This window comes from Haliotis cracherodii, unplaced genomic scaffold, assembly GCF_022045235.1.
Source record: "Haliotis cracherodii isolate W230 unplaced genomic scaffold, xgHalCrac1.p SCAF_10, whole genome shotgun sequence".
Lineage (NCBI taxonomy): Eukaryota > Metazoa > Mollusca > Gastropoda > Lepetellida > Haliotidae > Haliotis > Haliotis cracherodii.
Genome location: NW_027266265.1, coordinates 5134812 through 5151441, shown reverse-complemented (window position 1 = coordinate 5151441; position 16630 = coordinate 5134812). Strand labels below are relative to the sequence as shown.

General features: G+C 38.7%; 1 protein-coding gene across 1 annotated transcript; it reads left to right on the top strand.

The window, feature by feature from the left end:
- Nucleotides 1-80: 80 nt before the first annotated feature.
- LOC139445593 (uncharacterized) lies at nt 81-14854 on the top strand. Its single transcript, XM_071226756.1, has 9 exons — nt 81-224; nt 3014-3104; nt 5433-5690; nt 7071-7226; nt 7435-7602; nt 9476-9569; nt 9895-10016; nt 10219-10266; nt 12600-14854. The coding sequence occupies exons 1-9, from the start codon at nt 198-200 to the stop codon at nt 12935-12937; spliced, it is 1302 nt and encodes a 433-aa protein (XP_071082857.1). The 5' UTR covers nt 81-197; the 3' UTR covers nt 12938-14854.
- The last annotated feature ends 1776 nt before the right edge of the window (nt 14855-16630 follow it).

Here is a 16630-nt window from a genome sequence, read left to right as displayed (position 1 = left end):
AATGGCGAATTGACAGGAAGTGATATGTACGCATGTCCGGAGCTCTCTTACCCGGAAAGCACGAAAGTTTGGGATGTTGATTGCGGAATATGTGTCAAACATGTCATAATAATAACATATCCTGGTTCAAATTTCAACGTTGTTGTGGATATGGTAATGCTGTCACTCCAGAGATAAAGTAGCATGTGACATTATTTATGTCTCGTCAAACGCCTCCCGTGTTTGTGAGTACAACCTTGCTAAAAGAGCAGACGATCATATTTCACTTTTCAGTTTATTGTCCATAAACAGTTACGACAAAACCTACAGTTTAGAGTTTATTTAGAATTAACAGTTTCGATCTACACTACAATCAACAGTTACACCAGATGGGTCTTAAAAAGCACAATCGAATTGTGAGTTCAATTATAATGAATTTATATGACCTGTCGATATAATTAGTCGACATATTTTATAACTTGTTTTTCAATACAAACTGTAATGGTCAGCGACTAATTAACGCCATTATTGTCATGTTATTTCTGAAATATGCCGTGTAAAAAGTTTCAGTAGATTTCTGTTATGCCTATAACACAAGGATAGGGAATCAAAACAGTGTAAATAGAAGTTTCCCGTTGACCAACTGTGTATACCAGTTATCGCCAAAGCTTAAAAGCATGTGCCATTTGATCATGTGCAAACTGCCCAATAGTAAAGGTATCATAAGGACTAGTATAAATTTGCCATTTTTAAGTGGTTTGCTATATGTTATCATTATAAGGACTAGTAGACTAAAAATGTTAGTTTCTCCCGTTGTAAACCAATATTCTCCAAATTCAATTTACACATGCATATACTTCAACACCATTTTCTGTGGATTTTGCAAACAACAAACAAAGACTTTTTGCACCCAAAATTTCAAATACCTAAAGACTGCAGAATGGTTCACTGTACAATAGAAGGGTCAGGATCTCTCTTATACATCTTCCCTTGAAAAATTCTGGTGAGTTTCTGTGGGCCCTAATATTTGTTCATAAAGATAAAAAATGTATCGTATTTGTGACTGTTAAAAATCTCCAGTTATCTATGTGTAGCAGGGCGTGGAGTCATCCCACAGATGACATCCTTACCTTGTCAGCTTGCTGACAGGGTTAACCTCTTTGGTCATGTGTTCAAGGCATCCGACCTCGGATCAAAAGGTCCGTGGTTCGAATCCCATCATGGGACTTGGAAATTTATCGCCGCTACATTGGCGCCCAATGTGGGGCTGAGAAAGTTCAAAGGGATTTCAACTAATGGCCATTACTGTTGAACATTGTGCAGGACATCAGCTCCCCATTTTTTGTTGCCCAATACTTTCCTAAATCATCGGAAATGGTCCGACTCATCATTATGGATATGGCCACTAAAACCAGACAAAAAATAGGATAGCATTTGAAGACAATATTTAACCACTTCACTCCATAAATCATTCATTTCTTAAATATGATAGGTGATAAAATCATTTTAAAAACATCATGCTTTCATAAATGTTGTGAACACTAGCATATGTCAGTATATATAGGGCTACAAGGCTAATATATTGATCGTGGAAATACTTTTAAAAAGTTATCTGATGTTGTCAGAAACACTTTTTGATGTACATTAGATGAATTATAATATAATGTATGTGAACTTGTGCATTATGTGCATGAGGTGCCAAAATTTGCTGTGCAGATTACGAATCCATGATGGATCTTGAACAAGGATAGAGATTATTAACCAGCCCGCTTTCCTGAGCCAGTTTGGCTAATGTTAAAGGTATCTTTAGGGATGGTAGAAGTTTGGACCTTTTTGGGATGTTCCTATACTTGCCAAACTGCCCAAAAGTTAACTTATCCAAAGGACTTGTAGAAATGTGCCCTTTTTAGGGGTTTTGCTATGTTTTCATGATAAGGACTAGTGGTAAAAAACTGTTAGTTTCTATAGCTGTTGGACTAGTAGACTTTCTATGTTAATTTCTATCCCTCGCTGAGTCATATTGTTTCTCTTGAGTAAACATAGTAATCCGTCACTCTAGCTTGATAATCGTGAAAGTATTTATATCGAAACGTTGCTATATGCAATAAACCAGAAGTTGTTATCCATTAAGTTGTACGTTTTCTTATTTACTCACCAACTTCTAGAATGCCAATCAAATGGTCTAGTAATTTGTCCACAGAATCAGTGTGTACTTGAGAATTGGATAAACACATATTCTGAATATAATCCCTGAACTGGTTTCAATGTGTTCATTCAGATAACCATATTATTATTCTTAGTAATGTACAATTCTTGGCATACTTTCTGCAAAAGTAAAAAAACAGTTCATATTCATCAGTTAGAATTATTTTAGTGCCCTCTCACATGTGATGGAGCAACCTTGGTTTTGAAGGATATGAAAAAATAGAATTAAGACCATCTTGCGAAGTTATCCTGTTAGACGTGTCACAACAATTATTGTGGGTATTATTACTATTAAACTATATGAGTAATTCTACAGTTTAGGTCTAAATACATTGTTAGAAACTGGCACTAGTCCTGTAGTCCTTACCAAACTGACCAATAATTAAGTTATCATTAAGACTGATAGAAATTTGCCCTTTTAAGGGGTTTACAATATGTTGTCATAAGGACTAGTGGACTAAACTATCGCAGAAATAGTGTCCCCCCTCTAAAACATGTAAACATTTAATTATTTCATTCAACAACATGAACAATATTCATATATTATACAACATACATTCTTAATTTTTACATTTGCCTAAGTGTGTAAGGTTTTAAGTCTAGGTTTGCTGAATACATGAAATGTTGTCTGATCTATTGACTACATTTGCCTGATGGCTAACTTGCCTGATGGCTAACTTGCCTGATTATTTACATTTATCACACTTGGCTGTAAGCCACTCATTTGGGATCCTTTTTGGCCAAGCCAGGGCTCTTCTAGCCCCAACCCCTCCACCAAGGGGTCCACACCAGGCAGGCTACATATACTAATGGAGCTCTTCTGTTTCAGCCTTTCAGTATGCAATCCCTGACCCAGAGTATTAAAGCAGTTTGTCAGAATAAGCACATCATCTGGTATCACATCATCTATCTATTATCAAGTAAGCAGTTTGTAGAAAGAATTAGTTTTAAAAAAATGGAGTCATAGTTTGCATGTACATTGAGATTCACAATTTTTGATTACTAATTTTATGGTTTTTTTGCAAATTTGATGTATGCATGATATGATCATTACAACTTACAGTGTGCTCATGGTTTCATGGTTAGTGTCGAAAGTGTGCTCATGTTAAAGCATTTTAAATTGACACTAGTCCTATAGTCTGTGCAAAACTGCCCAATGTCAAAGGTATTTTATTTTAGAGTCCAGTAGAAATTTGCCGTTTTTTTAGGGTTTTTCTATATGAGAATGTTAAATTACAGTGGTAGAAACTGACATTTTTAGTCTACTAGTCCTTATAATGATAAGATACAGCAAAACCCTTACAAATGGCAAATTTCTACTAGTCCTTATGATACCTTAACTATTGGGCAGTTTGGCAAGGACTACAGGACTAGTGCCAGTTTCTAATGCTGTATTATAAGGACTAGTGCAGTGTTTGAAGTACACTCTTCAAAAAAAGAAACGCACAATTATTATACCTAATAAAGTTGAATATTTAATTTAATACCACAGATACAAATATGAAATATTGGACCTCGATAGTCACATGTTGGTGTTGTACAAAGGCATTGAAAACTGTTCATTGTCATGTCATATATGGCCACAAGGTTGTGCTGAACTCAGTATCTCGTGTGACCGCGCCGGGCAGCAATCTCCTCGGCACTGACTGAATAAGTGAACAAATTCTGTCCTGTACCATTCTGCTTGTAACGCATTGGCCAGAGTGTCTGCGGCGTGTTCTGATGTTGACATACACGTCGATCGAGTTCATCCCAGAGAAGTTCGATAGGGTTGAGATCTGGAGATCTCGACAGCCAGGGCAAGACGTTGATGTTGGCATTATAAAGGTTGTCAACCGTGACTTGAGCTGTGTGCAGTAGAGCCTTGCCCTGTTGAAACAGCTCCCTCTGACGGTCAATGATTGGAAGAAGGTGAGGTTGAAGAAATTGATTCATGTAGCAATTTGCTGTCAAATGTCCCTGAACCACAACCAAGTCAGATCTTGTGGTGTAGGATATGGCCCCCCACACTATGACACTACCGTCACCGAAATTGTTGAATTCACATACACAATGTGGGGCAAAATTCTCATTTCGACGACGATAAATGCATTGTCTTCCACCTTGCCGGTGATGAATAAATCGTGATACATCACTAAACCACACTTGTCTCCAATTTCTCAAATTCCAAGGCTGTAAGGTATTGCACCTACGCAAGCGTTGCTGTCAATGGATCTGTTGCAAAACAGGGAAGATAACTGGTCCTCTGGATTGGATTCCAGCCTCGCAAAAATGGTTCCTGACAGTCTGGTCCGATATTCCCCTCAAACCAGGGATGCGTCCTGCAGTCTCAGTAGCTCTGGCATTGCGATGACGTAGGTGGAACTGTTGAATGTAGCGATCCTGTGCAGGGGACGGAATTGAACTGTGTGTATCGGTACCAAAGGCGAAAATGGTGCTGAGGATGATGTTGAAGTGGCGTGCAACAAAAGACAGCGATTCCCCTTTTTGGATACGTCCAATGGCAATGTTCCAATCAGCAGCGCTGAGTCTTGACATTTTCAAACTTAAAAAATGTTGACAACTGAAAGACAGATTATTGGCTTATGCTTTCTTTTCTATAGTCACTACCACGAGTTACGAATGCCATAACTTGCACGTGCATTTTGCTTTACGGTTTTCCTCCATGACATTTTTGAACAAGTGGGAAAACAATGTCGTTTAGGACATTGCAATTTGACAATGGCTGCGTTTTGACGCACCGTTTGTCGAAGTTCAGGCCACGAACAATTTCCAACAACATGTATCCAATTTATATACCGGATTTTTTGTGTAGTCAGGTTCAATGAACTACATACTACCTGTGCGTTTCTTTTTTTGAAGAGTGTAAGTGCCTTTGGCAGGTAGATTACATGTCGAGCCCATAGTTTCAAATTTGTATGGGTCCTTATGGCCTACAGTAAATTTACGTGTCGATTTATTTGCCACATTAAGCTGCAGTTTTTTTAAATGAGGATCTGAAGAGTTTAGTCAGGGCCTGCAGCTTCCAAGGTCCTGATGGCAGCCTGACAATTGTTTTTATTTCAAGCCCTGGTCTAGTGGACTAAAAATATTAGTTTCTATCTCTGTGTCAGTGTTTAAGTGTGCCCATGTCTAATGTTTAAACTGTGACCTTGTTATTATTTAAAGTGTGTTGGTGGTGTATGTTTATTTATTATTGTGTGAGGACAGACTTGAGGAGGCCGACATATCTCCATGTTATATTCCAGCTTCCTGTTGCTATGCTGGAAACTACTCGTGTACAAATGAAGCTAATTCCATCACAAGAATTGGAGGAGTTGATTCAGGATCAATATACACTCTGCTTGAAGGACAGACATTCTATGACAATAACTACAACTGTCGGTGGCTGATAGACGCAGGTGCCGGGAACAGGGTCCATGTGACTGTGGTCATGTCGGAACTGCAGTGGGCACCTGAGAGTGCGATCTGCACCGGCGGCTACGACTATCTGCATGTCAGGGATGGTAAGAACAAATTGATGTTTCCATTGCTACTGTAGTTATTGTGCTGATGTGTCAGGTGTTACTGTGGTTATTGTGCTGATGTGTCAGATGTTACTGTGGTTATTGTGCTGATGTGACAGGTATTACTGTAGTTATTGTGCTGGTGTGACAGATGTTACTGTAGTTATTGTGCTGGTGTGACAGGTATTACTGTAGTTATTGTGCTGATGTGTCAGATGTTACTGTAGTTATTGTGCTGATGTGTCAGGTGTTACTGTGGTTATTGTGCTGATGTGTCAGATGTTACTGTGGTTATTGTGCTGATGTGACAGGTATTACTGTAGTTATTGTGCTGGTGTGACAGATGTTACTGTAGTTATTGTGCTGGTGTGACAGGTATTACTGTAGTTATTGTGCTGATGTGTCAGATGTTACTGTAGTTATTGTGCTGGTGTGACAGGTGTTACTGTCGTTATTGTACTGATATGGCAGGTGCTACTGTAGTTATTGTGCTGATGTGTCAGGTGCTAATGTAGTTATTGTGCTGATGTGACAGGTGCTACTGTAGTTATTGTGCTGATGTGACAGGTGTTACTGTAGTTATTGTGCTGATGTGACATATGTTACTGTAGTTATTGTGCTGATGTGTCAGGTGCTACTGTAGTTATTGTGCTGATGTGGCAGGTGCTACTGTAGTTATTGTGCTGATGTGGCAGGTGCTACTGTAGTTATCATATATTAGGTGCAACTGTAGTTATCATGTGCTACTATTAGAGTTGTTATCATGATGTGTCAGGTGCTACCTGCAGTTGTTATCATGATCTGTCAGGTGCTACTGTAGTTGTTATCATGATGTGTCAGGTGCTACCTGCAGTTGTTATCATGATGTGTCAGGTGCTACTGTGGTTGTTATCATGATGTGTCAGGTGCTACCTGCAGTTGTTATCATCTGTCAGGTGCTACTGCAGTTGTTATCATGATGTGTCAGGTGCTACTGTGGTTGTTATCATGATGTGTCAGGTGCTACCTGTAGTCGTTATCATGATGTGTCAGGTGCTACTGTAGTTGTTATCATGATGTGTCAGGTGCTACCTGCAGTTGTTATCATGATGTGTCAGGTGCTACCTGCAGTTGTTATCATGATGTGTCAGGTGCTACCTGTAGTTGTTATCATGATGTGTCAGGTGCTACTGCAGTTGTTATCATGATGTGTCAGGTGCTACTGTAGTTGTTATCATGATGTGTCAGGTGCTACTGTAGTTGTTATCATGATGTGTCAGGTGCTACCTGCAGTTGTTATGATGTGTCAGGTGCTACCTGTAGTTGTTATCATGATGTGTCAGGTGCTACTGCAGTTGTTATCATGATCTGACAGGTGCTAATGTCATACTGATACTTCAGGAAAGGATGAGACTTCCCCGACTATCGTCCTGTGGTGCGGGTCACGCAACCCCTACAGTATGACCAGCACGGGGCAGTACATGTCCGTGACATTCCAGTCCAATGGTAATAACCCGTACAACTATAGAGGGGTGAACCTCAAGTTTCAGGTGTTTGGTAAGTGTGTATTCTCGCTGAATTATGAAAAAGACTGTTGGATATAGCAGCAATCTCAATCCTTTTTATGTTCATTTGGTTGTAAAACTTGATATAGTATGCACTCACTCTGAAACAATATTTCCTAAAAAAATATTTTCATATTATTGTTTATTGTTCACATGTGGTGGATGGACTGTGGTGCCTTACTGTTCACTGTTTTGTGTAGATCGAGGTTCATGTCTGCCTGGATGGTCAAGCCTGTCACCTACACATTCCTTCTGTTACAAACTGATGACCCACACTGAGACCTGGAGCACGGCACAGATGTTCTGTAATTACAACCAGGCTAACCTTGCTGTCATCCACACTCAGAGGCAACAAGACTACCTCAAGAGTATGTATCTCACCATCACATAGCAGCAACAAGACTGTTAATTTTGTGTGGATGTTCGTTACTTTGAGGGATGTTTAAGTTTGCTCAAGGCATAAAAATTTGGAATTTCAATATGGCCACCAGGTAGGCCATGTGTGATTTAAGATAAATAAATTAAATAATCTTCTTCTCCAGGACTTAAGGGGCCAAAGTTCTGACACAAGGTGAGATGATCACTAGGGCTGCAACGAATACACTATGAGGTGAATACGATTCATATCACGAATATAGGGTAACGAATACGAATATTTATTCACGATTACAATAACAAGTCAGCAGTTGATGTACAATTTATTATATTCATTGAAAAATAACAACATTAATTATTTGACATGGTTGGTTAATTATTAATATATTATACATTCATATACTACATTTATCCAGGTACTAATATCTGCTCAAATACCACAATGACCGATGACCACAATACTGTCAAATTATATATATGAGTGTTGTCTTTAAAGAAATCTCTGCATATAATATGTTCTTAGGGATATTTTTAGGTACAGCGTATGTAGATGCACATGACTGCATATTCATAAATATTCGATTCTAGTGACCACGAAAAACGAATTCAATTCATGAATGGATACGGTTCGATTCACCGAATACGTGCGTGAATCGTAACAGCCTTAATGATAACCCTATGTTGTATCAAGATTATTCAAGGCATCTTGACTAGAAATTAAATATGGCTGCCAGCAGTCCCATTGGAAACTATAAAGAATTGAGAGTCAGCCCTCGAAAACATTTGCTCAGAAACCATTGGACCGGTGAAGCTGAAACTTTATATGCTTGTTCCCAGCAATGATGACACCTGAATTGGTTAAAAAGAGTTGATATTCATCTGGCAACATTGACAAAGTTATTTATGGCCATTATTGTTCACATTTGTTCAAAATGTTATGACATTTGGCACACATGTAGTTAGTAATGGACATCAACACATTCATGATTTGTTCTGGGTTTTTTAATATTTAAGATTTTCACCTAGATTTGACCTTTGCACTTGACCTTTGCACCTGACCATACTGACAGCTGTAACTTCTTTTGGCAATTTCTAGGCTGTTTGGTTTCAGAATGTCATGAAATATGTTACATGCAGGTAACAGTGGGGCTGAAACTGTATGTTCCGGTTTTCATTATAATTTAAAGTTTGATCTTGTTTTGAGCTTGCAGTTTGGACCATGCTCTTAGATTCTCTCAATATGCATTTCTTTGCCACGTAAAGAGCATCTTCTCAGAAACCAATGGACCAACAAGCTAAAACAGTTGTTCTGTTTTATTTTCATATTTTAACATTTTTACCATTGCACCTCGACAAGACTGAAAACTGAAACTTAAGGCCATTTTGTTTAACTGGTATCTATTATTTTGGTAGATGTGTAGTTTGTTGTGGATTCAACACATGTGTTCTGCATTTGGCAAAATATATAACTTTTATTCCTATATATTTTATTATTTATTATTAAGTTATAACATGCTTTTACATTCTCTCAAAATACAAATTCATCACTGAAAACATCTTCTCAGAATTTGCCTAAAAGTGGGAGCTGAACTTTGGCATGTATGGTTTGGCAGTTATGACATAATTTGTTCTTTCTGAATTTTCCAATTAGTGTTTTAGTCCAAAGTATTTATGCAGTGAATATTTGAACATGATTGCTAACAGCAACTTTCGTTAAGTGGCTGTTTTTGTTGACCTTGAGACTATTGACTACATATCCAGATGAAGTATAGTGCCATGGCACTATATTGTACTCCTCATTTTTAAAGTCCAGTGTTAGACAGTAACCTGAAGTAGATCCTCTGTGAGTTGGTGTCAATGTTACAGATCTGGTGACGGACAGGGCATGGATAGGTCTGAGCAAGATAGCATCCGAGTCTAAGATGGAGTGGATTGATTTGTCACAGAAAGATGTAGACTTGTAAGTAGCTCCCATCACCACTGTGCTGCATCTACAACAGAACATTGAAAGTAGCCGAGATAATTGTACTTATGACTTCATCTTCAGCTGCTTTTCCTCAATATCAGAAAAGATGGTGAGGCTTTTAGATTTTGAATTGATTTAGAATTGATAATAGCCCTGCATGACTGGTTTCATGGAGGTGTCTGGTCTCAAACAATTGCAATTTGGTCTACCTGTAGTTTAATACAGACTTATTCTAGGATATGCCACTTGTTTTGAATACAGAACTGAGTATTTTCAAGATTTGTTTTGATTTATGTCAAATTTCTGATCCACTTTTCAGTTTTGCAACACATGACTTTCAGAGTAATGAAGACTGTGTTCTGGTAGACCAGGAGAGCGGGAAGTGGCAAACGGCCGACTGCTCTTGTATTACAGCATACTTTGTGTGCCAGACCAACAAACGTGAGTAGGCCCTGTTATAACACTGTACATAACCTCCACTGACACACAGTAGAACACTATGTTCGTCTGTGACATTAAACAGAATAAGGTAAGGAAGTACTCATGTAATTGCAACACTGTTGTAATATAAAAAATCACTCTCATTATAGTTATAATGATGACTATTTGTGAAACTCTACGGTTTTTTTTATCATAATTGCAGAAGAAAGCACTACCATCTACCCTATTCCTGAAGGCAGAAAAGAAGTTGGTGAGTTTATTTACAATATTCAGACCATGTTTTGTTTTGTTTGTTTGTTGTTTAATGCCGCACTCAGCAATATTCCAGCTATATGACGGCGGTCTGTAAATAATCGAGTGTGGACCAGACAATCAAGTGATTAATATCATGAGCATCGATCCACGCAATTGGGACCGATGATATGCATCAACCAAGTCAGCGACCTTGACCACCCGATCCCGTTAGTCGCCTTTTACGACAAGCATAGTCGCCTTTTACGGCAAGCATGGGTTGCTGAAGACCTATCAGACCATGACATTGTGTTCTACAATTATGACATTGTGTTCTACAATTATATCATATCTCACAGAAAAGGCCCTCATCAACCAAAGATACATACAGATAAATGTGGATTGAGGTTCTGATTAGTATTTGTACAAATTCATTAAAGTATTTTTGTACGCTGAATCTTATTAGGCATTACAGTTTATTCACAAACATTTGTTGGCCATGAATAGCTGCGAAAACGTTGATATGATGTTGATTTATAAACACTCACTCAATGACTGCTAGATTTATTAAGAACCCAACATATTTCCAACAATTCTTACCCTGTGGGGACCAAGGTGAGAACAGTCTGCTCCTTATCTTAAGACCCGGGTTAGAATTGGTCTTCAGCAACCCATGATGGTAGTAAGATGCGACAAACTGGATTGAGTGGGCAGGCTTGGTGACATGGTTAGGGCATGTCCTAGTTTATATATCAATTGCATATATCATGCTCATGTTGTCGATCACTGGATTGTCTTGACCAGGCTCTTTTTTGTAATAATATTTACAGACTGTCGTCCTATACCTGGAATATTGTTGAGTGAGGCATTAATCAAACATACAAACAAACTTAAATTATAATTATTATTTGTTTATTTTTATTTTTTTACAAGCCTAAATTACATTGGGTGGTCAGGCTTGGTAACCTGGTTCACTGTGTGTGATTATACTCAAACAATGTGCCATATCATAATATGAACCATAGGGCTGGGACGATACACCAACTATGAAGTCCGATACGTATCGCGATACCTTACTCGTGATCCGATATGTATCTTGATACTTGCATGTGCTCTTATCTGTGGTGCATAAGCCATCTTTTTCATAGACAGGATGGCCAAATACCTGGCACACTGACGATTTACAGTGAGCGGTGTCAAGTATGGCACAACAAATGAAAATATTTATGTTTTCACTATTAACTTAGACTACTGATTAATGTTTAGTGGAAAAGTTATTAAAGCAAACATTTAAGGTCAGAATCGATTTGTTTTACTTAGTGTGTGACTGATTGATGCTTGTGATCAAGAAAGAGACAATGGTGATGCACCAGTGTATCGTTCCACTACTAAGCAACCACTGTTTTGTCTGGCCTTGACTCATTTATTTAGGGTTAACACAGGCTTGATAAGGTCTATAATCTTAAGGTCTGTCTTGAAAAGTGTGATACCGTATTCGACGTAAAAAGCGCCCAGGGCTCTCAAAATTAGAAACAGGGGGCTCTTATTAGAATGTTAATTTGGTGGAAAAAACAGAGTTGAAAGATAAATTTCGTGGTTTATGCTGACAGCCTGAAATGTTTATGTACGACAGACATATTTTTCCAGAATTAAATGCCCATAATTAAGGGTGCGTAAAACACACGAGTGCATATTATACGCGAATAAATAAGTCTCGTGTACATTGATCACTCGGAAGGGGTGCTGATTGGGATTGTTCAATAGCCAATATCTTAGCAAATGTCGCCGTGCGGGGCGTTGCAGGGCGCTTATTACGTCGAATACGGTAGATTAGATGCTGCCTTGCAATGGCCTTTAGAATGATCTGTTCCTCTTCAGTAACCATAGAGGTATCTCCCCTTGGATGCTTGTGTTAGAGTTGAATGTTCCCGAATCTGTGGCAGAGGGAGGCAGCCTTCTTCAGACCTTGAAGTAGCCCTGAATTATGTTTCTGCACTCTGTACAAACCCTGATAGAGCTGACTGCAGTGTTGCGCAACAAACAAACAAAAGTCTTCAACAATTCCTTCCTCTCCAACCCATGGAGATCCGGGTGAGGATTAATTTTCAGCATCCCAATGCTTGTCGTAAGAGGCAAATAACGGGATCGGGTTGTCAGGCTCGCTGACTTGGTTGATGCATGTCATCGTATCCCAGTAGCATAGATCGATGCTCATGATGTCAATCACTGGATTGTCTTGTCCAGACTCGATTATTTACAGACCGCTGTCACATAGCTGGAATATTGCTGAGTGCAGCGTTAAACAACAAACCAGCCTAACCAATTCTTACTCTCCATGCTTTCTGTCTCCAGAAGAACAGTCGGGGCTGTCCATCATCCTGGCCGGCGTACTGGGCAGTGTGGTGGTCATCGCAGCGATCATCGCAGCAGCCATCATATATCTGAAATGCTTTGCAAAGAGACGCCAGGAACAAAGTGCCTCAGAAACAAGAACATTGCAAAACAATGATAACCAATCTGTAATGACAACTCGAAATGGTTCTCAAGATTGTAGCAACCTTCCCAGGGCTCGTCCCCAGCTTCCGTCCGCACCTGACATGTATGCAGTGGACGTGAGGCATCCAGATGTGGCCCCGCCCACGTACGAGGAGACAGTGCAAAATGATGGCTTGAAGGGGTCAAATATTTGACAGTTTAACTGTGATACCCTCTATACCATTAACCATCACTCAGGACCATGTTTTTATACTATTAGAGCATCAGCCATGCTTTCACTTGCCTCACTAATGGTGTTATTACATGAGTACATCGTTATCAGAACATTGCAAAGTGTTATTAATATATATATATGAAGCATGTATGATTGGGTAAGGACCAGTTTATAAGTTCGATGTCAGATAAAAATCATATATCTTTAAGTTTAGGAGTGTGTGTGGGGGGGTTTAAGTGTAGAATAAAGTATGTCCGAGGGTTTTTATGATATTAAAACCGCGGGCTAAGGATTTTGAATATCATAAAAACTCGAAGGGAAGTGTTTCATCTAAGTAATAAACCGAAAAAAGAAACTAAATACATTTATCAACATTTTTATGTTTCAAACATACTTTCCATGATTCTTAGGAAACGGGGGTAAACTATCTGTTGCTGGTGTACGGCACTTGAAAAAGACATTCTCAAAAACATTGTGATTTATCAGCGCCTCTCTAGCCTAGTGGTACACTCACTGGGCTACAGATACGAAGGTTGTGTGTTCGATCCTGGGGAATACAAAAGAAAACAATTTTCATTTGATTTTTCATTTCATTACATTGAGTTCAAATGCCAAATAAATTTCCAGCGAGAAACATTCATATGTTACCACATAAATGGAAGTTGTATTGATAAAATCCCTGCAATATTATATTAAATCCTGGGGATAGTACAACATCCCTGTTTATGAGATTTAACCCGACTGGAGAACAATAGCATGATGTCATTGGAGGTTTATAATGGCCCTGCAAGTTTTCCATCCAACAAAACTGACTGATTTCTCCAGGTTTTACATAGTAACTAAACTGATATGTTGTTGAGAGTCATTAAATATATCCAGTGTAGATATCCTTCCACAAGTTAGGGTTTTATCATCACTGCCACTGGCAATAGTGGTAAGTCCATCTAGTGCAGGGTGTAATATGGAAGGGCAGATTTGATCTATTAAAAGACAAGTTATTTTCAACACCCAGTGAAATAAACATGAGTCAGTAAACATTCTGATATAGCTGGGTATTTTTGGGTATGTGGGGGTATGTCTCAAAACTAAAGGTATTAATTTTTTTGTTCGACATCAAACTTTTGAGCTGGTCCCTAATGTACATTTTGTGTGTGTGTGTGTGTGTGTGTGTGTGTGTGTCTGTGTGTGTGTCTGTCTGTCTGTCTGTCTGTCTGTTGGTTGCTCACCCTTTTAGATCTGTAATTAGGCTCCGCTACATTTGTACAAAAAGATATCATTTTTACAACTCAATTTATATCAAAATATGTTTTTTCAGATGCGTTTTATGCCTTTCTGAAGTCTTAGTATCCTGTCCATCTATTTTTCTATAACTGTATATATTGTACATTATGGTGTTTTGTACAAATAAGGTGTGTTTGACTTTAGTATACTCCAGTGTATTCTCTACAATGTTATACTTGCAATTTTAGTAACAATATTCATGCTGAACCATGAACCTATTTGTATATTCCTGTTTGTGCAGACAGATGATAGTTCTTATTGTATATAGACATGACTTACAATATTATGTGTAACATGTTATCTGGAATATGATACATATCACAGCACGATCACTCATATTGCCTGGTTGATTACCTCCCTTGACCGAAGATGTACTAGACACATGGTCACATCTTCGTTTGACGAATTTTACTGAGATTTTCCCTGTGTTGATAATACTTGCATGTACATGTCGATATTGTGCTGTTGTTATAACCTGGCTGGTACACTATTGTGCTGTTGTTATGACCTGGTCGGTACACATCAGTATTGTGCTGTTGTTATAACCTGGCTGGTACACTATTGTGCTGTTGTTATAACCTGGTTGGTACACATCAGTATTGTGCTGTTGTTATAACCTGGCTGGTACACATCAGTATTGTGCTGTTTTTATAACCTGATCGGTACACATCAGTATTGTGCTGTTGTTATAACCTGGTCGGTACACATCAGTATTGTGCTGTTGTTATAACCTGGCTGGTACACATCAGTATTGTGCTGTTTTTATAACCTGATCGGTACACATCAGTATTGTGCTGTTGTTATAACCTGGTCGGTACACATCAGTATTGTGCTGTTGTTATAACCTGGTCGGTACACATCAGTATTGTGCTGTTGTTATAACCTGGTCGGTACACATCAGTATTGTGCTGTTGTTATAACCTGGTTGGTACGCATCAGTATTGTGCTGTTGTTATGACCTGGTTGGTACACATCAGTATTGTGCTGTTGTTATAACCTGGTTGGTACACATCAGTATTGTGCTGTTGTTATAACCTGGCTGGTACACTATTGTGCTGTTGTTATAACCTGGTTGGTACGCATCAGTATAGTGCTGTTGTTATAACCTGGTTGGTACGCATCAGTATTGTGCTGTTGTTATAACCTGGTCGGTACACATCAGTATTGTGCTGTTGTTATAACCTGGACGGTAGACATCAGTATTGTGCTGTTGTTATAACCTGGTTGGTACGCATCAGTATTGTGCTGTTGTTATAACCTGGTTGGTACACATCAGTATTGTGCTGTTGTTATAACCTGGCTGGTACACTATTGTGCTGTTGTTATAACCTGGTTGGTACACATCAGTATTGTGCTGTTGTTATGACCTGATCGGTACACATCAGTATTGTGCTGTTTTTATAACCTGGTCGGTACACATCAGTATTGTGCTGTTTTTATAACCTGATCGGTACACATCAGTATTGTGCTGTTGTTATAACCTGGTCGGTACACATCAGTATTGTGCTGTTGTTATAACCTGGTCGGTACACATCAGTATTGTGCTGTTGTTATGACCTGGTCGGTACACATCAGTATTGTGCTGTTGTTAAAACCTGGTTGGTACGCATCAGTATTGTGCTGTTGTTATAACCTGGTTGGTACACATCAGTATTGTGCTGTTGTTATAACCTGGTCAGTACAAATCAGTATTGTGCTGTTATAACCTGGTCAGTACAAATCAGCATTGTGCTGCTATCGCAGTCGTTATAGCCTTGTAAGCCATTGTTTGTCAGTTTACATCAAGAACAGATTGTTTATATGGTATGAGATGCATATTGTACATGATGTAAAGTTGTTCATTATATTATACAGTAAACTATGTTTATAACAAACATGCTTATATCAAACTGATGGATATAACAAACCTTTTTTTGATTATGGTCTTTTGCCTTATAATTATATATGCTTATGATGAACTATGGTTATAACGATTGAAAATTAGTGGTCCCCTTGAGTTTGATATAACCATACTTTAATGTATACCTAAGTGAGATTATACTTATCAATTGTACCTAGTTGGCAAGTGGAGGATTCACAGTGTTGATCCCTCCAGAACACACCGTCCACTGCTGTGTGTGTTTCACTGAGTCAGTTGTCTCACCACAAACTACTGCTGCCAACATGGTCACTTCCGATGAAAATCATACACCAACATTTCAGATGTCGGACTGGCGAATAGATTCAAGATATCTGTGCATTGAAGAAAACAGAGTTCAACTTTATGTTATTATGAGAGCTTTGGAATCAGCGAAGACCTTTCGTTATACGGAGTGTTGCAAACTGCCAAGCATCTGGAAGGTGATCTGTATCTCTATTGTAGTGATGCTTTCTCATTGTGATTGTCTGTGGT

Excerpts from the sequence above, each read along its gene's own strand:
- LOC139445593 (XM_071226756.1), top strand. The coding sequence starts at position 198 with ATGTCTCGTCAAACGCCTCCCGTGTTT. Across the intron at positions 7,603-9,475 it reads GCAACAAGACTACCTCAAGA|ATCTGGTGACGGACAGGGCA; the intron begins GTATGTATCTCA and ends TCAATGTTACAG. Across the intron at positions 10,017-10,218 it reads TGTGTGCCAGACCAACAAAC|AAGAAAGCACTACCATCTAC; the intron begins GTGAGTAGGCCC and ends TCATAATTGCAG.